The 27,206-nt window shown below is 39.9% G+C and overlaps 1 protein-coding gene across 1 annotated transcript; it reads left to right on the forward strand.

The window, feature by feature from the left end:
* On the forward strand, positions 1–26,378 carry LOC309370681 (scavenger receptor cysteine-rich domain-containing protein DMBT1-like). Its single transcript, XM_081912634.1, has 31 exons — positions 1–89; positions 1,041–1,070; positions 1,229–1,258; positions 1,415–1,435; positions 1,552–1,581; positions 4,438–4,749; positions 5,665–5,970; positions 6,971–7,000; positions 7,144–7,164; positions 7,281–7,310; positions 9,474–9,500; positions 10,206–10,232; positions 10,906–11,053; positions 11,155–11,339; positions 12,388–12,417; positions 12,576–12,605; positions 12,766–12,804; positions 13,370–13,681; positions 14,246–14,269; positions 15,957–16,268; positions 16,790–16,813; positions 17,071–17,106; positions 18,444–18,467; positions 18,748–18,786; positions 19,346–19,657; positions 20,192–20,215; positions 20,488–20,523; positions 21,322–21,500; positions 22,445–22,836; positions 23,996–24,267; positions 25,751–26,378. Exons 1-31 carry the CDS (start codon positions 26–28, stop codon positions 25,759–25,761), a joined length of 3,357 nt encoding a protein of 1,118 aa, XP_081768760.1. The 5' UTR covers positions 1–25; the 3' UTR covers positions 25,762–26,378.
* The last annotated feature ends 828 nt before the right edge of the window (positions 26,379–27,206 follow it).

The following is a 27,206-nucleotide window of genomic DNA, read 5'->3' on the forward strand; positions in this document are numbered from 1 at the left end:
CAACATAGAAGGCAATCTGGCAAAAATGAGTTCCTTCCTGATCTTTACTTGGCTGTTCCTGTTTAATGAATTATGTTTAAGTGCATCAGGTAATATGGCTTAAATTCTAAACATTCTTGCTTTTGCTCTTTCTTGTTCCCCTTCTCTGTGCTGACCTTACAAATTGCTAGTTGATTATGGGAAGAATTTGTAGCAAAGGAACACATGAAGCTGACTTGAGTATTTATGACTCCTTCAAAACACATGATATTCTCAACAGAGGCATTGTCAGGGTCATCCTAAATTGGGCAAAATCCTGCCTGCTTCTGACATGATAATATCTTGATTATGTGCAGGTATGAGTCGAAGATACTTGGGAAAGTATCAATGTGGAAATATTTCTGATGATGAGGGACTATTAGATATAATGGCCGGGGGCACAGTCCCATACATGTCTACTATGACAAATAATGTATCATTGCCAAATAAGGGTATATGTGAGGACAGTTGTCTATATAAGAGCTCCTTTGAGCACACCATTGGGGATTTTGTTTTTTCAAATGCAGAATATTTTTTTGGGGGGGGGGATTTAATCCAGCTCATATTTAAAATTGAACCTGTTCAATTTGTCCTTATGTACTTCAATCCAGATTGTTGTTGTTCTTTTTTTGTAATATTGAACGTATTTTGTGTTTGCCATATTGTTGATTTTTGTGATTTTTAAATTTACTGCCATGCTGTGTTTCTTATATTTTTTGATGTTTTTAATGCTTGCTGTAACTTGTTTTAGGCACAGCTCATTATGGAAAAGCGGCATATAAACTCAAGCTTGTAGACTCAGTCAAGCAATATCCTAGGGCCAATTGTGCAAGGAAAATGCATATATTAGTGAAAGAGAATAAACATTAAAATGAGATGAATTTTCATGATTTTTTTTAAGAATAATAATTGCAAAATGATATGGAAATTCACTGCTACAAAAATTCACTACTACAAAAGCTAGGATTTTCAGTATTGTTGCTCTTAATTTTTGTTATTCCTGTATTCTTATCTTTTCATAGTATTAACCACAGAATTCCCGCAAACTACCGGTAAGGAAAATATGCTACTTCTTTAAAAATCTGCTACATAATACATAATATGTATTAGATGACTTAGTATTAAAACAAAATTCACTGCTACAAAAGCTGGAGTTTTCAGTAATGTTGCTCTTAATTCTTGTTTTTCCTATATTCCTATCTTTTCATAGTATTAACCACAGAATTCTCACAAACTACTGGTAAGGAAAATCTGCTACTTCTTTAAAAATCTGCTACATAATACATACTATGTATTAGATGACTTAGTATTAAAACAAAATTCATTGCTACAAAAGCTGGGATTTTCAGTAATGTTGCTCTTAATTCTTGTTTTTCCTATCTTTTGCAATAAACAGCCCCAGAAGTGCAAACAACTGGTAAGGAAAATCTGCTACATATTTAAAAGCATCACTTCAAAACACCATTTTTATTTTAGTGACTTTTCAATTTACTTCGCAATTTCTCTTTCTCTGTTATTTTGTTCCCCTTCAAGAACTAACTTCAGAAGAGCCTACTCCAGCTGGTAAGGGGGCTTCTAATCTTCTTCATAATAAAGTGCTAAATCCTAGTCCTGAGTATGTACATGCAAATATCAAAGAATAGATTTCTCCTGGAGAGCATCTGAAAATGAGAAACCTGGAAATTAGGTGGGGTGTATGTTTTAAAGAACATGATCTGTTTGTGGCAGTTACAGTCACACTGCTTTATAGGCTATGCGCTGTACAGTTTTGATTAGCTTTGATACCTCTTCATTGGTTAGTGCAGAGTCCTTTTCTGACCTAGATAAACAGGTTAAGTGTTCAAATTTGTAAAACAATTGAGGCACTTTGCTGGCATTAATTTGAAGCTGTTAACATGCTGAGGAAATTTTCCAGTTACTGTTAACATCCACGGTTCAAAAAATGTCAAACCAACAGAGGTATGTCCTTGCTATAAACATTTATAAACACACTCTGGAAGAAGACTTGAGAGACAAGAGCAATGCTGAAAAGGTCATATTTATTCAAAATCTGCCAAACAATAACCAAATTATGTAACTGTGGGCAGATGGGTTATAATTAATGTGTATAAGGAAAGCATTACTCCACTCCACAGGGGCATGCAAACAACTGCATTCTGTGACTCTCTGGCCAGGAATTGGAATAAAATTCTTCCTCCTTGCTATGTGAGTCTTGGCAATGTCTACTCAACATGCATACCTGGGGCCCACTGCCCAGCATTCACCAAGATTCACAGGCCAGGCCTAAAGGGCAGCCCAAGGGACTCTTGAAGTTGAAAGCTGCAAAGGAGGACTCAAAATGCCCCTTCTCCCCATAATGCCTCAGAGTGCCTGCCAATGGACTTTTTAAATTTGCTTACCTACCCACACTAAATTCCAAACAGACCAAATAAGTACATATATTAGCAGCAAATGAAATAACCCTACAGGGTGGGTGAAAAAGGAGAGTTGCAAGGAGAAATCAGGGACTTACCCCAAATTTAGATTTAGCTCCCAGATAGAGAGACTAGCAAAAACCACAACCCCACCCACACTGTAGATGGAGGGAGGGTGAGGCCTGCAAAAGAGAAGAAGGAAGTGGAGGGGGTGGCACAGGCTTAAATAGCAGCCTGATTATTCTGCTCCTATTGGGAACTCCTGCCTATATGATCCCCCAAATCTCATGTCTCTGGGAGAGACCAATGTGTGTTTTCTTCCGAGAAGGAGTGTGTGGCAAATTCATCCCCACTAAACAGCAAGGGGTGGCAATCTTTGACAAGCAAAGTTCACAACACAAATACAAAAAAGATACAATAGCATATTCTTTTGCCTTTCTTTCTGGTAACAAGAGTTAAAATCCCACAACATAGCTCTATGACTATAAATGTAGTATCACATGAAATCAGATCGAATGAAAATTTGTTCCAAAGTTATTTATTTATTAATTAAATTTCTATATTGCCCTTCATCCGAGGTTCACATGGAGGTTTACAATATAAACCCACAAAAATACATAACATAGTAACAAACAACACAATACCTCACACACACACACACACACACACACACACACACACACACACACACACTTTTAAAGGCCATAGATTATTTAATTAGCCAAGGTCTGGGGAAAGAAGAATGTTTTGCCTGGCGTCTAAAGATAGGTAATGAAGGTGCTAGGCAAGCATCCCTGGGGAGAGAATTTGACAAATGGGGAGCCATCACAGAAAAAGTCTGTTCTCATGTTGCCACTCTCCAGACCTCTTGTGGAGGAGGCACATGAAGAAGGGCCTTAGATGATGATCACAGGCAAAGGTAAATGGATCTGGATAATTGTAATGGTAGGTACTGAAATAGTAGGCCCAGTTGCATTGTGCTGTAAAAGAACTTCCATCACAACCTATCAAAGGCCTTTTTCATGTCTCATGCCAGGGTAAATGAAGGACCACAGCAGCGTTTAATGACAACAATACTTTCTGCCAACATGTGCATTGCATTTGAATTGGCGCAAGTGATTATTATCTTTTCATTACAGGAATTGAACAATACTCCATGTCTTGGTACCAGGAAATGGATTTTTAAAAAATTAGAATAACAAAGTGTAGCATTACTATAAGCAATGCCTTGACAGCATAAATACCATTAGACAGTAGCCCTCTGTCCAACTATAATGAGATAAACTAAAAATATCAAACTGCATGGCACGCCCTTTCAGTTTTCATTCCTATATATTCTGGTGCATGCTTAATCAACTTAGAAGGCAATCTGGCAAAAATGAGTTCCTTCCTGATCTTTACTTGGCTGTTCCTGTTTAATGAAATATGTCTAAGTGCATCAGGTAATATGGCTTAAATTCTGAACATTCTTGCTCTTGCTCTTTCTTGTTCCCCTTCTCTATGCTGACCTTACAAGTTGCTAGTTAATGATGGGAAGAATTTGGTGCAAAGGAACACATGAAGCTGACTTGAGTATTTAAGACTCCATAAAAACATACAAGCTATTCTCAATATAGACGTTGTTAGCTTCATCCTAAATTTGGCAAAATCTTACCTGCGTTTGAAAATTCTAATATATTGATGATGTGCAGGTATGAGCACACTGGAGGGTGCCTCCCTCTTACTTTTTCTCATCCCAAGTGTGGCATTTTTGCCTATTACGATACAGCAGGTAACCTTGGAAGTCATACATTTCTTTTCCCTACAACCAAATATCTTTGCTTTTTGTTGGACTAGAATCTCAAAATCTTTGGGATTAAAATATAGGGGCCTAATGCAGTCAAATCTGTCTTATGGAACGAAATTTCCATGCAGTATTACTGAGTGCTCATTGTGTTGACCTGTTTTCCAATGTAGTGCTTCATTGTCTTGTTTATATAATATTTATTTTTTGCATATTCCAAAGAACCTTCCTTGCGATTGGTTAATGGAAGAAACAGATGTGAAGGTCGCCTTGAAGTATATCATAATGGCAACTGGGGAACAGTCTGTGATGATATTTGGAACCTGAATCATGCACACATCGTCTGCAGAGAGCTTGGATGTGGACCAGCTCTGTCAGCACCAGGAAGTGCCCATTTTGGTCCAGGCTCAGGCAACATCCTCCTGGATGATGTGCAGTGCACAGGAAGTGAATCTTCCCTACTTCAGTGTTCTCACAGAGGTTGGGGGACACACAACTGTGGTCATTCTGAAGATGCCAGTGTCATTTGCTCAGGTATTACTTAATAACTCTAGCTGTCCTTATGAAAGGAATTCAGTTTCGGAATCTGTCTGGATTTCTGTAAGGAAATGGGTGTTGCAAAACAACCCCCCCATCAAAATAGTACCTTTGAATTACTTAAAACAACCCAAAATGCAAAAACAGTCCCTAGTATGCTGCATTGGCAAACTTCTCCCCATTCCAAGACATTTAATGCAATAGAAAAGCTCTTGGTAGCTGCCTTCACATATTCCAAAAGTTATAATACCCAGTCTTCTGCCTGGCCCTGGAATCTTCTGTGAAATGGGCTTGCCAAAGGGAGTTGAAACCCTGTGGGGTTCCAGTGGCACACTGCTGGCAGCACTAAGTGGTTTTTTAAAGAGTGTGTATGCTCTGTTTGTTGCTTTAACTTCCCACAAAGTTTCAGGCTTCTTGCACTCAAGTTCCAGGAATCCAAAAGCCTCTGCTCAGTTGGTCAGTACTGTAGAAGGAATGGGAAACAGAGAATTGCAGGTGTAGGATATTACCAGGCTACGTCCCTCAACTTTCCTGGCTTTCCTGAATTTTTTTTTTTTTTTTGGGGGGGAGGAAGTATTTAAAGCAGGGGTAGCTAAAGTACAGCCTTCTAGGTGTTGTTAAACTACAGTTCCCATCATCCCTGGCTACTGACCATGCTGGCTGGGGCTCATAGGGGTTGGAATCCAACAGTGACGAGAGCCGCTAGTAAGTCATCTCTAATTCAAAGCAACTATCCCCAGTGCCATCTAATAGAACAATGTACAATATGCACTGTTAATATCTATTGAGTCTTTACTTTCTTTCACTGTGCAATTGGGTTGATCTTAATGGTGGGAAAAGGAAATAATCAAGATATTTTTGACTTGTTTGACAATAAGAAATACATTTGTAAATATTTAAATATTTCCATAGCCTTGAGATTGGTTAATGGAGGCAACAGATGTGAAGGTCGCCTTGAGGTATATCATAATGGCAACTGGGGAACAGTCTGTGATGACATTTGGAATCTCAATCATGCACACGTCGTCTGCAGAGAGCTTGGATGTGGACCAGCTCTGTCAGCACCAGGAAATGCCCATTTTGGTCCAGGCTCAGGCAACATCCTCCTGGACAATGTGCAGTGCACAGGAAGCGAATCTTCCCTGCTTCAGTGTTCTCACAGAGGTTGGGGAACACATGACTGTGGTCATCATGAAGATGCCAGTGTCATTTGCTCAGGTACTCCTAGGCTGGGATAATATACCTAATACAATCAAGGGAATCGGGTGGGTCCTGAGAATACAAATCTCAGTCTGTGATTACAGCCACCTTGTAATGTGAAGTCAGTTGAGGGGGGTGCTTGTTTTGGCCTCTGCTTGTCTTCAAAGTGCCATGTTCACTGTGAGAAGGCTATGGCTGAGTGGCACACCACATGTTTGCATGCAAAGGTCCCACATTTTGTGCACAGCATCTCCAGATGCTGCAGGGAGCTGCTGCAGAAAGTGGCATTGGGTCTTTTCACAAGGCTGTTTACTGTAGACTTGGTATACTGCTCATGCATTCGAGTTTTGCACAGCACCCGCATGGCATAGTCTACATCAAAATGCAGCCACTCCCATATTATCTTCTCATTTAATCTGGATTGACTGGATCTTGGAGTGTTTAAATGTAGAAATAGGAAAAGTGTATTAAATGGAGGGGGGGGGAATATGGAATGACATTTTGATGAGGAGATTGGAACTGATATAGTTACCTCCCCAGTTTGGGGGCATGTTAGTGACTGGAAATATATTGAATCCTTCAGGATGGAAACGCGATGGATCCTCCCTAACATGGGTAAATGTGGTATAGATGGGAACTTTTTGCATCTTCGTCTGAAACCCTTTGCTCCATATTGATTGGACAAGATGCTTGGCACTGAGGAGGAGGGACTGATTGTCCTCTTCAAGGCTGGACAGCTCTTTCCACCCTTGGTGAGAAAGATCCAGTGCTTCCTATGGCCCCAGGACACCATCCCAGGGACCATAGATACGGTTGAAGGACATATTGTTTTTATATTCACATAGTTTATTCCCCCCCCCCCCATTTTCAACAATTCACCATTCATTTACAAGTAAATGCTGTATACTTGTAAGATCATTTGGTATTAAAACAAAAGTCACTGCCAGTGCTACCTCCCCCCCCCATGGGTTTAATTGTAATGCTGCTTTGAATCCTTTTTATTTGTTTCTTTTCAAAGCATTAACCACAGAATTCCCACAAACCAGAGGTAAGGAAAATCTGCTACTTATTTTAAAATCTGCTACATAATATGTATTAGATGACTTAGAACAAAATTCATTGCTACAAAAGCTGGGATTATCAGTAATGTTGCTCTTAATTCTTGTTTTTCCTATCTTTTGCAATAAACAGCCCCAGAAGTGCAAACAACAGGTAAGGAAAATCTGCTACATATTTAAAAGCATCACTTCAAAACACCATTTTTATTTTAGTGACATTTTAATTTACTTTGCAATTTCTCTGACTCTGTTATTTTGTTCTCCTTCAAGAACTAACTTCAGAAGAGCCTACTCCAGCTGGTAAGGAGGCTTCTAATATTCTTCATAATAAAGTGCTAAATCCTAGTCCTGAGTATGTACATGCAAATATCAAAGAATAGGTTTCTCCTGGAGAGCATCTGAAAATGAGAAACCTGGAAATTAGGTGGTGTGTATGTTTTAAAGAACATGATCTGTTTGTGGCAGTCATTGACTGCCTCCATGGGGAGAATTATGCACAAATCTCCTCCAGAGATTTCCTTGACTTCCATTTCATTTTTATCCCATTGTTTATAACTCTGTTCCTCAAGTCTTGTCTTGAGACTAGCATGGTTGCCTGTTGGTAGACAAGGAGATAATTATGGCTATAATCTTTACCTTGGTAGCTTTACATGAAAGATATTGACTGGCAGTTGGATCATTCAAAGGTGTTTTTTTAGAGTACCACCAAATTAAAATTAGAATGAACAATTTTTGTCGGTTGGCAAGCGGAGGGAAGGGAAGGTACAAAAGGAGAATTCCTTGGATGCCAAGATCCAAGTTTGGGGCAAGTAGTCTTTTGTGAGAGAACCCCCCCAAAAATGAAATCACAAAATATGCAGCAAAATGAAGTATGTAAGTATAGACTGTTAGAACTTTAAAATATGTTTTCCCAAGTGAATTCCAAAATAGTCTCCTCTTCCCGCAGCATCAGGAAGCATGTTAGTTATATGGTCTGGTTATCTCACAAAATTCTGTCATGTTAAGTATTCTAGCCCCTTGACATGTACACTTTGAACAGGAAGCCAACATTTCACTTTAATAATGGAAGCAGCATTTTCACTGCTGGTCCTTTCTTTGCGTCTCTTTTAACTGGGTTGTTAAGATATTTTTATTCTGCTGGGTTTTTGATGCATTTTAAGCATCCTACTTTATTTGCATTTTCACTTTGCAAGCAGCAGCGTTTAATGACAACAATACTTTCTGCCAACATGTGCATTGCATTTGAATTGGCGCTAGCGATTATTATCTTTTCACTACAAGAATTGAACAATACTCCATGTCTTGGTACCAGGAAATGGATTTTTTTAAAAAATTAGAATAACAAAGTGTAGCATTACTATAAGCAATGCCTTGACAACATAAATACCATTAGACAGTAGCCCTCTGTCCAACTATAATGAGATAAACTAAAAAATATCAAATTGCATGGCACGCCCTTTCAGTTTTCATTCCTATATATTCTGGTGCATGCTTAATCAACTTAGAAGGCAATCTGGCAAAAATGAGTTCCTTCCTGATCTTTACTTGGCTGTTCCTGTTTAATGAAATATGTCTAAGTGCATCAGGTAATATGGCTTAAATTCTGAACATTCTTGCTCTTGCTCTTTCTTGTTCCCCTTCTCTATGCTGACCTTACAAGTTGCTAGTTAATGATGGGAAGAATTTGGTGCAAAGGAACACATGAAGCTGACTTGAGTATTTAAGACTCCATCAAAACATACAAGCTATTCTCAATATAGATGTTGTTAGCTTCATCCTAAATTTGGCAAAATCTTACCTGCATTTGAAAATTCTAATGTATTGATGATGTGCAGGTATGAGCAGAAGATACTGGGGAAAGTCAATGAGGAAAGGCGGAAAAGAATTAGAATGTGAAAATGAGTATGTACAGGATATTTTTGATGATGAAGGACTATTAGATATCATGGCTCCGGGCACAGTTCCATACAGATTTACTATGGCGAATGATGTCTCAGTTCCAGATAAGAGTAGGAATCATACAGAATCAAACCTCCAACTGAATAATTAGACATTCAGTTGCAATTTTGTTGCCTTCTCTCTGTGTACACACAATTGAAAATAATGAATACCCAGTGAAAAGTGCTCTAGTGAGCACAGGTTTTAGCTGGAGGACATCGTGAGCATTAGATGTAAATGCTCACCAAGGTGTAAGAATATGTATCTACCTTCACTGTCTTTCCATTTTCCAAGTCCCAAAAGGCAAGGGAAGGCAAGGGGAGCAGGGATGGTGGGTGGCAAACAGCCCTTGCCTCAAGCTCCGGCAGGACCAGTACCAAACAGTGCACCTCACTCCTAATCTGTCTAGGCCAGAATTGGTTGGTATTTGTGGGGAAACAAGTCCTTCAGGGGTGTTTTATGTGTGCCAAAATAATATACAGTACTGATATTTAGATTTGCTGATCAATGTTCCTATTTCTTTAGGAACAACAACTATTGCAGAAACTACTGGTGAGTGCCTCCCTCTTACTTTTTCTCATCCCAAGTGTGCCTTTTTTCACAAGCAAGATTGTCTGCTACGTGGAGCACATGCGCGTTTCGGTGAAAAATGTTCCTAAGGTAGCTGAGCCATTGTTTTGACACAAAGGAAAAATGAAAAAGACTTTGAGGGGTGAAAATTCCTTGTGGTGCCTGTTGCCGTTTCTAGGCTGTGGTTAGCCATTTCTGATTTAAATGGAAGTAAATCAGGTTGTCCACCCCACCCCACCTCAAATATGAATGGTTTGGCAAACTGTTGAATTCCTTGTGAACAGGTTTATCATTCTAAAAAGAGAACCTTTCTCTTTAAACCTATGCTGGGGGTGGGGCAAGGAGCTAAGCTGGATTCATTGGGCTTGTGGGTCCTTATTCCTGATGGTAGCTCTCTGCTTGTGGTGTATGGATCATTTGATAACCGGATTTGGAAGCTATAGCAAACCTCCACTGCCTTTCCATTCTCCAAGGCCCAGAAACTGACCTTAGGCCAAGGGAAGCAGAGGCAGCAGGGATGGTGGCAGAATAAACCTCCCTTCTATGCCAAACACCATGTTCTAGAGAGAATTGGTTGGTATTTGTGGGGAAAGAAGCCCTTCAGGAGTGTTTTAAGCCTGCCATAATAAATAAACAAACAAACAAACAAATGTTTAAATTTCCTGATCATTGTTCATCTTTCTTTAGGACCAGCAGCTTCTGCACAAACTACTGGTGAGTGCCTGCCTTCTACTTTTTCACATTCCAAGTGTGGATTTTTTGCAAGCAGGGCTGTCTGCTATATGGTGGAGTGTCTAAGCTTCAGTGAGAAATGTTTTTAAGGTTGCTGAGTCATATATTTTTTGACACAAAGCAAAAAGGGAAATGACTTTGAAAAGTTGCATGGAAATTCACATATAAGTGTGGAACTGGAAGCAATGGGCATGTTGTATTGCGAAGCATAAACACCTGATTTAGAATAAAAACACTGTTCCTTCTTTCCCTTGTTCTTTGATCAAGAAAACATCACTTTTTAAGAAATGTTGTATTTCTAGCCTGATAAAATAGCATTTAAAAAACAAACAAACAAACATATTGAATTGGGTGGGCCCATGAAATATATCCTGTGTTATAGAGGATCCTATGCTGGAGATTGGGTAACCTGGATTCACTGGGCTTTTGGGTCTAGTCCTTATTCCTCTACTGATGGCAGCTCATTGCTTGTGGTACATGGGTCATTTGGCTGAAATGACTGTTTCGCAAGACAAGCAAACCTGATATTTCTGCTGGCTGAAGGAAAAAGAAGGACCACAAGAAACTCAGTCCTTGGTGAAGATAGAGAATTGTTACCAGGATTGCTTGGGGGGGGGGGACTGAGATAATCAGTGTTTAATTGTATGTTTACTAGGAATCCATGGATGTGGCAATACTTTCTCAAATCCATATCAGTCATTTTATGGCCCGTATTACAATGGTGATGGAAGCATCATACAGTGTCTCTGGACAATCCATTCCCATGATTCTAGCCCTATAGTGCTAACTCTTGACTATCTGAAGTAAGTACTGATACTGCAAACTTTGGGATGGGATGGGATGGGATGGGACCCAGGAGCTCTTGCTTGAAGTAAGATGGTTTTGTCCTCTTTTATCTTCACAGTTTAGACTGTACTCATGAATATATTCATGTCTATGATGGAAATGTTTATCAATCAGCACTACTTGGGAATATATGCAGTGGCTGGAGCTGGGTATTCACTTCCTATACAGGCACTATGACAGTTCTGCTCCACAGACAGTCCTATCGTACAGGCTCTGGCTTTTTTGCCTATTACAATATAGCAGGTAATCTTGGAACTCATACATTTCTTTTCCCTACAGCCAAATATCTTTGATTTTTGTTGGACGAGAATCTCAACACTTTTGGCATCTGAGATTTTGTTTTGGGAATAAAATATAGGAGCCTAATGCAGCCAAAGTCCTCCTCATGGAGCAAAATTTTGGAAGAGTTAGATCATTCACCCAACTCTCATGGGCCAGTGTGGGTTGGGAAAAGAGCTATTTATTAAAATAAATAAAATAAAATAAAATAAAATAAAAGTACTGCCCATAAGATTTACGTTGTATATGCATCTGTATCATTAGGATCAAGTCAGTCTGTTGTGGACCCATTTTGTGTCTTTCCCATAAGATTTGTTATTTGGGCCCAAATCAGCTCTGTTAAATCAGAATTTCTGTTTTCCCCACATTGGCTATACTGCCCCACCCCGTCACAGAATTGCTTGGTGTTTGTAGGCTAATGAGCCCCTCAAGAGTGTTGTAAGCCTGCCAAATTGCAGGCAGATCCCTCCAGAGGGTTTTGTGCATTACAGCCACCTTGTAATGTGAAGTCACTTGAGGGGGGTGCCTGCTGTGACCTCTGCTTGTCTTCAGAGTGCCATGTTCACTGTGGGAAGGCCATGGCTGAGTGGCACAGAACATGTTTGCATGCAAAGGTCCCACATTTTGTGCACAGCATCTCCAGATGCTGCAGGGAGCTGCTGCAGAAAGTGGCATTGGGTCTTTTCACAAGGCTGTTTACTGTAGACTTGGTACTGCTCATGCATTCAAGTTTTGCACAGCATCCGCATGGTATAATCTACATCAAAATGCAGCCACTCCCATATTATCTTCTCATTTAATCTGGATTGACTGGATCTTGGTGTGTTTAAATGTAGAAATAGGAAAAGTGTATTAAATGGGGGGGGGGGAAGAATACGGAATGACATTTTGATGAGGAAATTGGAACTGATATAGTTACCTCCCCAGTTTGGGGGCATGTTAAGTGACTGGAAATGCAAATGGGTTTAATTTAATGCTGATCTGAATCCTTTTTGTTTGTTTCTTTTCAAAGCATTAACCACAGAATTCCCGCAAACTACCGGTAAGGAAAATCTGCTACATATTTCCTAATCTGCTACATAATACATAATATGTATTAGATGACTTAGTATTAAAACAAAATTCATTGCTACAAAAGCTGGGATTTTCAGAAATGTTGCTCTTAATTCTTGTTTTTCCTATATTCCTATCTTTTCAAAGCATTAACCACAGAATTCCCGCAAACTACCGGTAAGGAAAATCTGCTATTTATTTAAAAATCTGCTACATGATACATACTATGTATTAGATGACTTAGTATCTAAGATGTCAACCTCATGCCTTCACTTTTAGATGGCTCAGAACTTAAATGCCAAAAGATCTAACTTTTGTCATGTGTTTGTTTCTGCAGAAGAAGTTCCTACAAGTGAAACAGCAGTTTCAACCAGAGGTAATTTCAGTGTTCGCCGTAAGATAGGCCTGTGAAAATTGGTGAGAATGAGCAAGAACACTGGAGTCAAATCAAATGTTTAAAAGTTCCTTTAAGAAAGGAACCAGCTTAAGTTTAAGTTCACCATGACCCAAAAGGAACTCGTTACGGTTCACATTGCTTCCTTTACAAAACACACATGTTCGGTCCACAGCAGTTCACAGCTCCATTCAAGGTCATGGAAAGTATGCTTGGCAAGTTCAAGCAGAGAACTTTTTGTTCTGACAGGAATAATGTAACATTAACATTTATTTTTGGGAGGGGAGTATATTTTGCACAATTGCAAGGAATCCCCTAACATACAACGCATTTGTTTTTTCAAGGCAATATAGAACTGGGAAGATATGTTAAGTTTCATTAGTTATGAATGCAAAAGGCCTCCATAGCAACTACTCTCTTGATGAGCTGCACAAAGTCAACATGTTGAAATCCTGATGCCATTAGAGTCTGATGCTTAGGTTAGGGATGGGGAGAACCTTAGTTTACAAGTCTTGTATTTGTAAGAATGATATTTTATTGTTCTAAGATGTTCCCATGAGACTGGTCGGTGGGAACAACGTGTGTGAAGGACGCGTGGAACTCTACTACAGAGGAAGCTGGGGGACAGTCTGTGATGATGGCTGGGACTTAAATGACGCACAGGTTGTCTGCAGAAAGCTTGGATGTGGATTGGCTTTGTCAGCACCAGGAAGTGCCCACTTTGGCCATGGCTCTGGCCAGATTCTCCTGGATGATGTAAACTGCAGAGGGAATGAACCTTCTCTGGAGCTGTGCTCTCATTCGGGATGGGAACGTCACAATTGTGGTCATCATGAAGACGCTGGTGTCATCTGCTCAGGTAACTTTCTGATGCTTTGTATTTAGTCTTCTAATATATTTCTAACAGTGGAGATCTCATTGCAGGAAGCCGAATGAATGGTGAAATGGTATAAAGTCTATTGGGTAAATTCTGTGGCCATACTTCTGCTTCCTATTGGCATTATTACATTTACTACTACTACTACTACTACTACTACTACTACTACTACTACTACTATTAAGCCTTAAAGGGGCATGTGTGCAATATTCTCCACTCCTCCCAAGATGGAGGTGAATTCTGTAGAAAGAGGCAAATAACTTGTTGTGGTGACATCCCTCCTGTTTCAACAGGAAAGCAAGGCATGAATGTAAGTTGCTCTGGTCAAGGAAAGATCCTATGTTGCCTGCGGATTGAAGGAGGCAGGATTCATGGCAGTGCCTTTAATCTTACAGAGAACCAGCACTGCATGCAGGTCTTTTGGGTATCAGTTCTGCTAAATTGTAACAAAATCAATGCAGCAGATGTCACTGTTTTATGTACATGAAGGGTCTTTTTCTCAATATTTATGTTGGCTGAATATTTTTATTATTTGTTTATCCACAGCTTCCGGAAGACCTAATACAACAGGTACATTTTATTTCTTATGTGCCTAATTCCTAAAACATTTAGGGGGGGGGGGAATTTAACATGTCAATTCTTCCAGATGACGGCTTTTATTTTTATCTTTGGACATGAACAAAGCCCAGTGATAAAGCGTGTTCACATAAAAGAGAGCACGTGTTGCGGTTGGGGCCGAACAAAACCCCATTTTAGTGGCTAGGCCATAGATGGCTAGAGGCCTGGGAGCAGATAGGTGGATGTTGTTACTGGGGCAAATTTGATGTTGCCAATTTAGGGGTGGGGTCAATGGCTTTATAAGCAGGGTCCACAGCTTTCTCTTTCTCTTTTGCTGTGGACACCGGATCTCCCGCCCGCCCTCCCTTGTTTGGGCTTGCGCCTTGACCTTGCTTTGCCTGTCATGGGGTCGCTCGCATTGTTGCGAGGGCCCAGTAGGAATTTTCCAATTGGCTGATTAGTGCGTGCCTTTTGGGTTTTGCCTACTGCTTAGCAAATCGTCACAACTTGTAAGGTTGGCGGTTAGGCATTGGTTAAAATTGGTTGGTGGAGGGGTATGGATTGGCTGTGCCTGCCCCTCCTATGCTGCTGCTGACGGGTATTCCGTTAAAGGAATTCTGAAGCTTACCATCCCCTTTGTCCAAACCCTGACGGCAGGGTGCGGGCCGCGTAAGCTTCAAGGAACATGCGCGGAGTAGCTAAGGGCCTGTGACGCAGCTCCAGCTGACTCTGTCCCGTGTTCCTCCGGGACTGACTAGGGAGTCAGTGCTGTCCCCCATGGCGGGGGGTGACAGATAGTCATAACCAATGCCTAAGCAACCACTCTCAATTTGTATGCAAATAAAGTTGTGGCCAAAATTATGCCAAAAACCTTAAACAAAAATTACGTGTGATGTGTGAGTTATTGGGGAAGGGGTTTTGGGGGACCTCAACACGCAACCAGGCCCATTGGACCATGTATGATGGTAATATTGACCTGCTCCTATTTGGTTTGTCCAAAGTGATGGTACAGAAGCCAATCTCATGCCTACAGTTTTAGATGGTGCAGAATTTAAATGCCAAAAGATCTCACTTTTGTCATGTTTGTTTCTGCAGAAGACGTTTCTACAAATGAACCAACAGTTTCACCCAGAGCTAAGTTCAGTGTGTGCCGTAAGATAGGCCTGTGAAAATTAGGGAGAATGAGCAAGAACACTGGAGTCAAATCAAATGTTTAAAAGTTCCTTTAAGAAAGGAACCAGCTTAAGTTTAAGTTCAGCATGACCCAAAAGGAACTCGTTCTGGTTCACATTGCTTCCTTTACAAAACACACGTGTTCGGTCCACTGCAGTTCACAGCTCCATTCAAGGTCATGGAAAGTATGCTTGGCAAGTTCAAGCAGAGAACTTTTTGTTCTGACAGGAATAATGTAACATTAACATTTGTTTTGGGGAGGGGAGTGTATTTTGCACAATTGCAAGAAATCTCCTAACATACAACGCATTTGTTTTTTCAAGGCAATATAGAACTGGGGAGATATGTTAAGTTTCATTAGTTATGAATGCAAAAGGCCTTCACAGCAACTACTCTCTTGATGAGCTGCACAAAGTCAACATGTTGAAATCCTGATGCCAGTAGAGTCTGATGCTTAGGTTAGGGATGGGGAGAGCCTGAGTTTACAAGTCTTGCCTTTGTAAGAATGATATTTTATTGTTCCAAGATGCTCCCATGAGACTGGTCGGGGGGAACAACATGTGTGAAGGACGTGTGGAACTCTACTACAGAGGAAGCTGGGGGACAGTCTGTGATGATGGCTGGGACTTAAATGACGCACAGGTTGTCTGCAGAAAGCTTGGATGTGGATTGGCTTTGTCAGCACCAGGAAGTGCCCATTTTGGCCATGGCTCTGGCCAGATTCTCCTGGATGATGTAAACTGTAGAGGGAATGAACCTTCTCTGGAGCTGTGCTCTCATTCGGGATGGGAACGTCACAATTGTGGTCATCATGAAGACGCTGGTGTCATCTGCTCAGGTAACTTTCTGATCCTTTGTATTTAGTCTTCTAATATATTTCTAACAGTGGAGATCTCATTGCAGGAAGCCGAATGAATGGTATAAAGTCTATTGGGTAAATTCTGTGGCCACACCTCTGCTTCCTATAGGCATTATTACCTATATTTTTTTTATTAAACAGTCTTAAAGGGGCATCTGTGCAATATTCTCCACTCTTCCCAAGATGGAGGTGAATTCTGTAGAAAGAGGCAAATAACCTGCTGTGGTGACATCCCTCCAGTTTCAACAGGAAAGCAAGGCATGAGTGTCAGTTGCTCTGGTCAAGGAAAGATCCTATGTTGCCATGCAAATGGAAATAGGCAGGAATCATTGCAGTGTCTTTATTCTTACAGAGAATCAGCACTGGAAATCTGTTCTGCTGGATTGTAACAAAATAGATGCAGAATATCAACCAGCAGATGTCACTATTTTATGTACATCAAGGGTCTTTTTCTTAATAGTTATGCTGGCTGAATATTTTTATTATTTGTTTATCCACAGCTTCCGGACGACCTAATACAACAGGTACATTTTATTTTTTATTTGTCTGATTCTCTCAGCATTTGAGGTCAACTTTTAATTGATGCTCCTTCTTCCATATCATGGCTTCCATTTTTATCTTTGTTTATAACCTAAGCCTAATGTTAAACTGACCATGTATGATTAAAATATTGCCCTTCTCAGAATTGGTGAGGCAAATTCAACCTCATGCCTACACTTTTAGATTGTGCAGAATTTAAATGCGCATAGATTTCACTTTAGTCATGCTTTTGTTTCTGCAGCTCTTCCTACAAGTCCCACAGCAGTTATATCCAGAAGTAAGTTCAAAGTGCTCCATAAGACATACTTTTGAAAATCGGGGATGAGAATGAGTAAGAAGCTTGGAATCAAATCAAAGGCTTGAAAGTTTGTTTTAAAAAGTAACTAGTTCAGTTCAAGTTTACCTCTTTTAGCCGTTTAGTTCATGTTCAGTTCAAAGTTCAGTTCTAGTACATCCCACATATCCTTTCCAATTTGTTTTCAGCATTCAGAATGTTATAACTTGTTCCTGTATAATATCTACGTAAGAAGACTTCAATATAATCCTTATGTTTGGAAGCCAAAAGAATATATAGTATTTAAAAAAGACAAATAAAAGAATGAACCTAAAGATGAACTAAAAATTGCTGAATGTTCTACCCCCCAAAATGAACTTAATCACATTCAGTTCAGCCTGCAATTATAGGAACTGCTTTCAGGTGGAGTTCAAAGATTTTTGAATTATGTGAATTTCGTGAACTAGATCATTCCAAACACTGAGTCAAATGCAGTCTACCTAACTAGTCTGAATAAAATGTCTGACGCTTGCAGAGATGTAATTGTGTTGAAGATAAACCTTCTGTCACAGGTACAGCGTGGACACAGGTAAGGAAGTCACAGGCAACCCTTCTTCTTTGCAAAGTGCCTCAGGAGGAGGTGATGTGCAAAGAGGAAGGGAAGGGAACACTTCATCCTTCACTGCCCAGTTGCTCTTCTTTTGAAATTTTCTCCTCCCTTATGGTGTTTGAGACTCAGGGATACCATTCAACAGTGGCTGTGAAACCAAGTAGATTGAAGAATCATCTAAAGGAGGGGAACAACTGGCAGAGGAAAGTTTGAGCATTCTGCTCAGTTCTGTCCCTTCTCTGATGCAATTAAACACTCCTGAGAGGACTTTCTAAGGGAGATTGAGTCAGCAGGGGCTTTGGATGCAGCTTCTCCTTCCTATTGGCATTATTACATATATATTTTTTATTAAAAAGACTTAAAGGAGCATCTGTGCAATATTCTCCGCTCCTCCCAAGATGGAGGTGCATTCTGAAGAAAGAGGCAAATAACTTGTTGTGGTGCCATCCCTCCAGTTTCAATACGAAAGCAAGGCATGAGTGTCAGTTGCTCTGGTCAAGGAAAGATCCTATGTTGCCATGTGGATGGAAGGAGGCAAGATTCATTGCAGTGCCTTTATTCTTACAGAGAACCAGCACTGCGTGCTGTTATTCTGGGTATCTGTTCTGTTGGATTGTAACAAAATAGATGCAGAATATCAACCAGCAGATGTCACTATTTTATGTACATCAAGGGTCTTTTTCTTAATATTTATGCTAGCTGAATATTTTTATTATTTGTTTATCCACAGCTTCCGTAGGACCTCATACACCAGGTACCTTTTATTTCTTATTTGCCTTATTCCTTCAACATTTAAGGGAAATATTTTTTAAGATGTAGATTCTTCCAGATCACAGCTTCCATTTTTATCTTTGGACATGAACAAAGCCCAGCGCTAAACAGGCTCATTGGACCATGTATGGTGGTAATATTGACCTGCTCGTCATTGGTTTGGCCCAAGTGACGGTACAGAAGTCAACCTCATGCCTACAGTTTTAGATGGTGCAGAATTTAAATGCCAAAAGATCTCACTTTTGTCATGTTTGTTTCTGCAGAAGACGTCTCTACAAATGAACCGACAGTTTCACCCAGAGGTGAGTTCAGTGTTCGCCGTAAGGTAGACCTGTGAAAATTGTGGAGAATGAGCAAGAACATTGGAGTCAAATCAAAGGCTTGAAAGTTCCTTTAAGAAAGGAATCAGTTTAAGTTCAGCATGACCCAAAAGGAACTCGTTCTGGTTCATATTGCTGCCTTTACAAAACACATGTGTTCAGTCCACTGCAGTGCACACTCCATTCAAGGTCATGGAAACTATGCTTGGTAAGTTCAAAAAAAGGAACTCTTTCTTTTGACAGGAATAATGTATCATTAACATTTCTTTTTGGGAGGGGAGTATATTTTGCACAATTGCAAGAAATCCCCTAACATACAACACATTTGTTTTTTCAAAGCAATATAGAACTGGGGAGATATGATAAGTTTCATTAGTTATGAATGCAAAAGGCCTCCACAGCCACTACTCTCTTGATGAGCTGCACAAAGTCAACATGTTGAAATCCTGATGCCAGTAGAGTCTGATGCTTAGGTTAGGGATGGAGAGAACCTGAGTTTACAAGTCTTGCCTATGTAAGAATAATATTTTATTGTTCAAAGATGTTCCCATGAGACTGGTCGGTGGGAACAACATGTGTGAAGGACGCGTGGAACTCAACTACAGAGGAAGCTGGGGGACAGTCTGTGATGATGGCTGGGACTTAAATGACGCACAGGTTGTCTGCAGAAAGCTTGGATGTGGATTGGCTTTGTCAGCACCAGGAAGTGCCCACTTTGGCCGAGGCTCTGGCCAGATTCTCCTGGATGATGTAAACTGTAGAGGGAATGAACCTTCTCTGGAGCTGTGCTCCCATCGGGGCTGGGGAAGTCACAATTGTGGTCATCATGAAGACGCTGGTGTCATCTGCTCAGGTAACTTTCTGATGCTTTGTATTTAGTCTTCTAATATATTTCTAACAGTGGAGATCTCATTGCAGGAAGCCGAATGAATAGTGAAATGGTATAAAGTCTATTGGGTAAATTCTGTGGCCACACTTCTGCTTCCTATTGGCATTTTTACATTTTATTATTATTGTTATTAAAAAGCCTTAAAGGGGCATGTGTGCAATATTCTCCACTCCTCCCAAGATGGAGGTGCATTCTGTAGAAAGAGGCAAATAACTTGTTGTGGTGACATCCGTCCTGTTTCAACAGGAAAGCAAGGCATGAATGTAAGTTGCTCTGGTCAAGGAAAGATCCTATGTTGCCATGCGGATGGAAATAGGCAGGAATCATTGCAGTGTCTTTATCCTTACAGAGAATCAGCACTGGAAATCTGTTCTGCTGGATTGTAACAAAATAGATGCAGAATATCAACCAGCAGATGTCACTATTTCATGTACATCAAGGGTCTTTTTTCTTAATATTTATGCTAGCTGAATATTTTTATTATTTGTTTATCCACAGCTTCCGAAGGACCTAATACAACAGGTACATTTTATTTCTTATTTGTCTGATTCTCTCAGCCTTTGAGGGCACCTTTTTACTGATGCTCCTTCTTCCAAATCATGGCTTCCATTTTTATCTTTGTTTATAACCAAAGCCTAATGTTAAAGTGACCATGTATGATGAAAATATTGCCCTTCTCAGAACTGGTGGCGCAAAGGTGATGGCACAGAAGTCAACCTCATGCCTACACTTTTAGATTGTGCACAATTTAAATTCGTATAGATTTCACTTTAGTCATGCTTTTGTTTCTGCAGCTCTTCCTACAAGTTCCACAGCAGTTAAATCCAGAAGTAAGTTCAAAGTTCTCCATAAGATATACTTTTGAAAATCAGGGAGAATGAGTAAGAAGCTTGGAATCAAATCAAAGCCTTGAAACTTAATCACATTCAGTTCAGCCTGCAATTATAGGAAGTGCTTTCAGGTGGAGTTCAAAGATTTTGAATTCTGTGAATTTCGTAAACTAGTTCATTCCAAGCACTGAGTCAAATGCAATCTACCAAACTAATCTCAATACAATGTCTGATGCTTACAGAGATGTAATTGTGTTTAAGATAAACCTTCTGTCACAGGTACAGTGTGGACACAGGAAAGGAAGTCACAGGCAACCCTTATTCTTTGCAAAGTACCTTAGTAGGAGGTGATGTGCAAAGAGGAAGGGATGGAAGGGAAGGGAACAATTCAGCCTTCACTGCCCAGTTGCTTTTCTTCTGAAATTTTCTCCTCCCTTATGGTGTTTGAGACTCGGGGATACCTTTCAACAGTGGCTGTGAAACCAAGTAGATGGGGAAATCATCTAAAAGAGGGGGACAAGTGGCAGAGGAAAGTTTGAGCATTCTGCTCAGTTCTGTCCCTTCTCTGATGCAATTAAACACTCCTGAGAGGACTTTCTAAGGGAGATTAAGTCAGCAGGTGGTTTGGATGCAGCTGCAGAATGGCATAATGGGGTTGGGGGGTTGGATTGATCTGGAACTCCATGCAAGACATTTGTGGGAAGAGGGTGGCCCCATGCGAAATTGAGCAATTACATTTAACAAAAGTGTTTTTGCATTTTACACAATTCAATGCTGCTTCTGTGTGCTATCGTTTAGCCCTTTCATGTTCTGGAGAATACATGGTTGCACGCATCAGCAAGGCGTATCTCCGGTTGCTGGGTTATAATGAATGGAGTCTGTACCTGAATTCTTCAGACCCTTTCTGCGCACCTCAGATTACACAATACTATGTGGTCTTCAATATACCATTCAGTGGGTGTGGCACAATAAGACAGGTAAGAAAAAGAGCTTTAAAAACCAAATCGACATTCTGCCATTATCTATGTAAGCTTTGTAAACTTGCTGTTTTAAAGATGGGGAAAGTATTCTATCTTTTGGTCCAGCAAACACTAACATTAAGGGAACCTTTAGGAAATCCACACTGCCTCTTTTCTACCCTGCCATGAATCCAGATTCCTCCTCTTTCGTTTACTATGTTTAGAAGAAATATCAGAATTGACCTTGAGCCATGTGATCACTACTTAATGTTAGTCTTAACTGGGATTTGAGACTAGAATTCCAGATTAGTTTCGGAGTCTAGGATAAAGAGAAAATGCCAGCAATTTGCCATACCATTTAAAGCAGACAGTATTGCAGGTAAATTCTGACATTTCTCTTAATTATAGAAAAAGCAGGAGTGGGGAATTTGCTCCAGAAAGAGAAAGTGATGTGAGAAGGAAAGAAGCATATGTTCCTGAAATTGTCTCCCAAATTTAGTAAGCCAGCTAATTCTGGCCCTTTGAATATTTTGCATTTTAAAAAGTGTATATGTATAGTCCATTTTTTTGTCTCCAATTTCTTCTCTTTTGAGCACAAAACTCATAGTTTAAAAGAAAGAAAAAAGAATTTAAAAACTCTTAAAGAAATCCAACACGTTGAAAGTCAGGTGTCATCTCAACATTAATTACCTTTAAAAAAAAGAAAAGAAGAAATGTTGTAATATTTTTGCCTGTTTCTACATATGCGTTTCTAGTCTCAGCTTCTTAAAGTATCTTACATTTCTTATTTTTCTCCTACCTTTTAAAAAAAACACTTTTCTGAACATACAAGGTGACTTTCATAATTGTATGTCTGGAATGTCAGGACATTTTAAAGTGATTAAGTACAGAGGGTGTTTTATATATGGTGGTTACTGATTTTTGCGTACTGCTGACATATCTCGTTTTGCCCTGTCCTTTAGCAGGCAAATAATGACACCATCATCTATTCCAACATAATCAAGACATCAGCTTCTGGTTATATCATTACAAGAAATAGTAACTTTCAGTTTCACGTCATGTGTCAAATGAAGAAGACTGCTATTGTAGAGACAATGTTTGTTGCTCGTAATTCCACTGACATTACTGAACTAGGACATGGCAGTTACAATGTGACACTTGCCTTCTTTGATTCGTGGTCTTTCAACTATCAAGTTCGCTCTTCTCCATACTTTGTGTCACTCAATCAAGCGCTCTACCTCCAAGCTACTCTCCACAGTTCTGATCCAAACTTAGTACTATTTCTAGATACGTGCGAAGCATCTCCAAACTCTGGTGACTTCACAACTCTGACCTATGACTTATGGAGGAGTGGGTGAGTATGTTTTAGATAAAAATGTTTAGATACAAACTTATAAAGCTTATAAAGCAGCAGGTTTAAGGCTAAACATGCACTCTTATTCACATTATGTAGAGTAAACCATACTGAGCTCTATTGGATTTTTGAGTAGGCACGCAAAGGAATGCACTTAAATGTTTATTTTTGTTATGGACAAGAGGAGTTGCTATTCTCTCAAACTTGAACATTAGCACACATTTTAAATCTGACATAATACTTCTTAAGTATTATAATAATAAAGATGGATGTTTGCTGCTATTTTGTGTCATCATCCAAATTTTCTCATACAAAAGCAAGGCAAAAGTATACTTTGAACTGGACTGAGCAAAGTGTTTTTGTTTTTGTTGCATACACATGATGTCCCTGCCAGATGTCTTTTTTGGTTGAGACTAACTTCCTAATTCTATGAAAGAAAATTAAACTATATCCATTTAGAACATTCAAATATCTGTTCTGACTGACAGCCATAATCCCACAGTGGTCCTCCAGACACTGTACCACTTCCACTGCATTCTCCAACTGGGCTTGTGGAGTTGCCTCTACCCATTTAGAACATAAGAATATATGATAAGCCCTGCTGGAACAGACCAAAGGTCCATCTAGTCTAGTATATTTTTCTCCAGTGGCCAACCAGATGCCTTTGAGAAGACTGCACACAGGGCCTGATTGTCACGGCACTCTCTCCATGTGAGATTAACTGCCTTCAACAGTGGAGGTCAAAGGACAGCCATCAGTGCTCATAGTTACTGATAGCCCAAACCTCCATGAATTTGTTTAATCCCCATCCAAGTTGGTGGTCATCATCACCATCTTGTGGGAGTGGCTTCCAAAGTTTAACTATCAGCTGTGCTGTGTGAAGAAGCTCTTGATTTCCCCCCAACATTCATCTTCATTGGATGGCTCTGAGTTCTAGTATCTTGAGTGACTGCTTTCATATACACTGTATTTGTCTTCCATTTTGCTCTCTGAAATCCACCTCCCACTTATTGAAGTTTCTTCCCATTCTTCCCCAACATGGTTCTTCATTTCCAGAGATAACATGCTTCAGAACTCCAGAAATGACTCCTATTAGTATTCTAAGTAAAGGATTCCTCTAAAGTCATTATTTAAACAAACCTGGTTCTTTTATTTTCAGATGTCCACGAGATTCTACCTTCAGATATCTGGGAAATCCAAGGAGAAACGAAGTTCGTTTCATGTTCAGTTCCTTTAAGTTTCTTAACTATCACAATGAAGTTTATTTGCGGTGCAAACTAGTAGTGTGTAAGGCATATGATTACTCATCCCGATGCTACCAAGGATGCTTAACTAGAAAGAAGAGGGATGCAGATGAACTTCAGGAGAAGGTTGATGTGGTTGTAGGACCAATCAAGCTTCAAAAAGAAGCTAAGGAAGACAAAAAGCAGGGTAAATTTTACTTGTGATTCCTTTTCTTGTTACAGTGGTGATTCTCAAAATATATTCTAAAGTAGCCCAAAGAATACAATTTTTTACTATTTTGCTAAACTGTATTTAAACCAATATTCCGATTTTGCTTGGCAAAAGCATAGTAACATCACACAATGAAACCTCATTCTACCTGGCTTCCCCTGTTAAGGTCACGTTCCCCTGTTAAGCTCACATTCCCTAGTGGACAACTTTCTTGGAGTTCTATGCCAGGAGTGACTAGAGAGTCAGATGCAGAAGTGGACAGAGTGAAGAATTTGACTCTTATATTTATGTAGTATGTTACATTACAGACCCACAAAAGTCAGATGTTTCTATACAGACGCACAGACAGTAGTGGCCCATGTGACAACGTAGGTTGGGCATCACTGCTCTCCAGGTTCCAAATCCAGCATGCTGCTGGCACTTACTGGGGGGAGAAGGGGTGTGACAAGGTGCGAGGACCTTGGAGCTGTCACACTGTGCAGTGCAGCAGAGCAAATTTGACACTCTATTGTGTGCCTGCCCAGCACTGGGATTCCCATACCTTGCACTTCCAGGCAATCAATATATATTGTTGCAGTTCAAGGACACAATTCAGCCAGCCATCAACAGCAGAGAAGCATGAGGAGTAGAGTCCATGAAAGTTGTGACCTGGGAAGGCCCTAGATCTTTAAGAGGGATGAAAGTGGAAGTCTAAATCCTTTGGAAGAAGCTATAACATACTGGTCTATACAACTCTGGACTTTATTGATCTTCTGCATCCTTAGATTAATGTTTGTATGTGGTCCAAGATCTCATTTTAACTATTACCTCAGATGCAAATACAATGGGGGTAGGAAATATGTCTCCCTGTGTTATATTGTCCCTTAAATAATGGGGTCTAAATTCAGTTCAATTGAAGCAAACGGGAATATGCAAACTATAGCTCTTAAACATTCAGATAAGTTACATGCACCTTCATCAACTGAAGACTTGCAGATTAGTAGTTGAAATGTATTGTTTGGAGAAAAATTATGTCTGAGATAATAGGTACAATGAGAACTCCATAGTTTCCTCTGAGAGAAGTGAATCACACCTGAGCAAGATCATTTTATCTTAAGGATGTAGGAAGTTGTCATATTTAAAGTCACTTGGTCAGTCTAGCTCAGAGTTCCTTAGAGCGACAGGCAGTCACATTTCAGGGTTTTAGATAGAGCTCTTCTCTAGCCCTACTGGGAGAAAGCAGAAACTGAACCTGGTACCTTCTTGCCTTCAAAGCAGTTGTTGTCATCCCATGATGAACATGCAGAAGCAAAGTTGTCCTTAAACTAGGTGTTTGAAGGACACCTCTTACAAAAATAACAGACATATATGTTGATAATTGTATAGAATGTTTTACTGGGATCATTTGGTGAAGGCAGATCGGAAATCTGATGAATAAATGGATTAACAAGTTGTTCTAAACTATGTTTCTCATTTACAGAATTGGCTTAGAGTGCAAGTCTAGAAAAGGATAAAGCTGGCATCCTACTTACTGTTACTACTGTACTTCTGGCAGCCACGGTCTCCATCTGGCTTTCTTATAAGCAGCAAACAGAAACCAACTGATTCCAATGCATCACCAATGTAAAAATTAAGCACACAAAAAATCTCTGTTTCTAGCATGTATTTCTAAAAGTAATGTTTCTTCTAAGAAAGTGGTTTGTAATCCAACAGACCTACAGAAGGACACATTTACATTTTAGCACAAGCAAGAACTCAGTTAAGTCCAAATATTGGGATTTAATATTCATACTGATCAAGAACATTAGTTATACCCAGCTGCTTTTACTTAATGTCATTGCAGAAAGGATCTCATTCTCCTTTTAATTCCTTCCCCTTCTATTGTCTATGGCTATACCATTTAAATCAAAGTCCCAGACCCTATGTATACCAGTTATGATAATAACCTTTCTATGCATAAACATTACAGTTGGAAACTTTATATGTCAGATGTGAATAGTGACTATATTTCATGAAGGATTTGTCAGAGTCTTTAATGAAAATTTATGCCAAATGATATGAAATTTATTTTGCTTCCAACTACTTTCCAATAAAATCACTGCAAGTTGCCAGTGTGCATTTTTCTTCATTGCCTCACAAGCAAACATAAATTGATTTGTATGGTTCAAAGGAAATACATGATTGGCATGAAGTGCCTAGGGACAACAGAGACGTTTGGGTCACATTTGAATTTTGCAGTGCAGTTCTCCAGTCCAGTAATGTGCACACTAGGGTGAAGTGGGGAAATGGCCTTGGGAAAATGTCTATATCAGGCAAAATTTCATTCCACAAATGTGTACAGTAGGAGCAATTTGCACTAAAATGTTGGTGAATTTGTTGTTTTAAAAATTGCAAACTGGTGTAGAAATGTAGTAAACTGAACTGAAGGCTTGAAAAAATAGAAAATTATTATTATTAGTAGTAGTAGTAGTAGTTAAGCTCCCAACAGAATATAAAAAAGGTTAAAACTTCAAACATTACAAACTTCCCTAAACAGATGTCTTCTAAAAGTCACCTAGTTATTTATTTCTTTGACATCTGATGGGAGGGCATTCTACAGGGTGGGCGCCACTACCAAGAAGGCCCTCTGCCTGGTTCCTTGTAGCTTCACTTCTCACAATGAGGGAACCGCCAGAAGGCCCTCGGAGCTGGACCTCAGTGTCCGGGCAGAACGATTCGGTTGGATACGCTTCTTCAGTTATACTGGACCAAGGCCATTTAGGGCTTTAAAGGTCAGCACCAACACTTTGAATTGTGCTCAGAAACATACTGGGAGCCAATGTAGGTCTTTCAGGACCGGTGTTATATGGTCTCGGGGTCCACTTCCCCACCACCACTAAACAGGTGCCTGTTCTCAATGCATTCCTCCAGTCTCCTCCCTTGTGCTATGTTTGTCT

Source organism: Podarcis melisellensis (genome assembly GCF_964234715.1).
Source record: "Podarcis melisellensis genome assembly, chromosome: 5".
Taxonomy (NCBI): Eukaryota; Metazoa; Chordata; class Lepidosauria; order Squamata; family Lacertidae; genus Podarcis; species Podarcis melisellensis.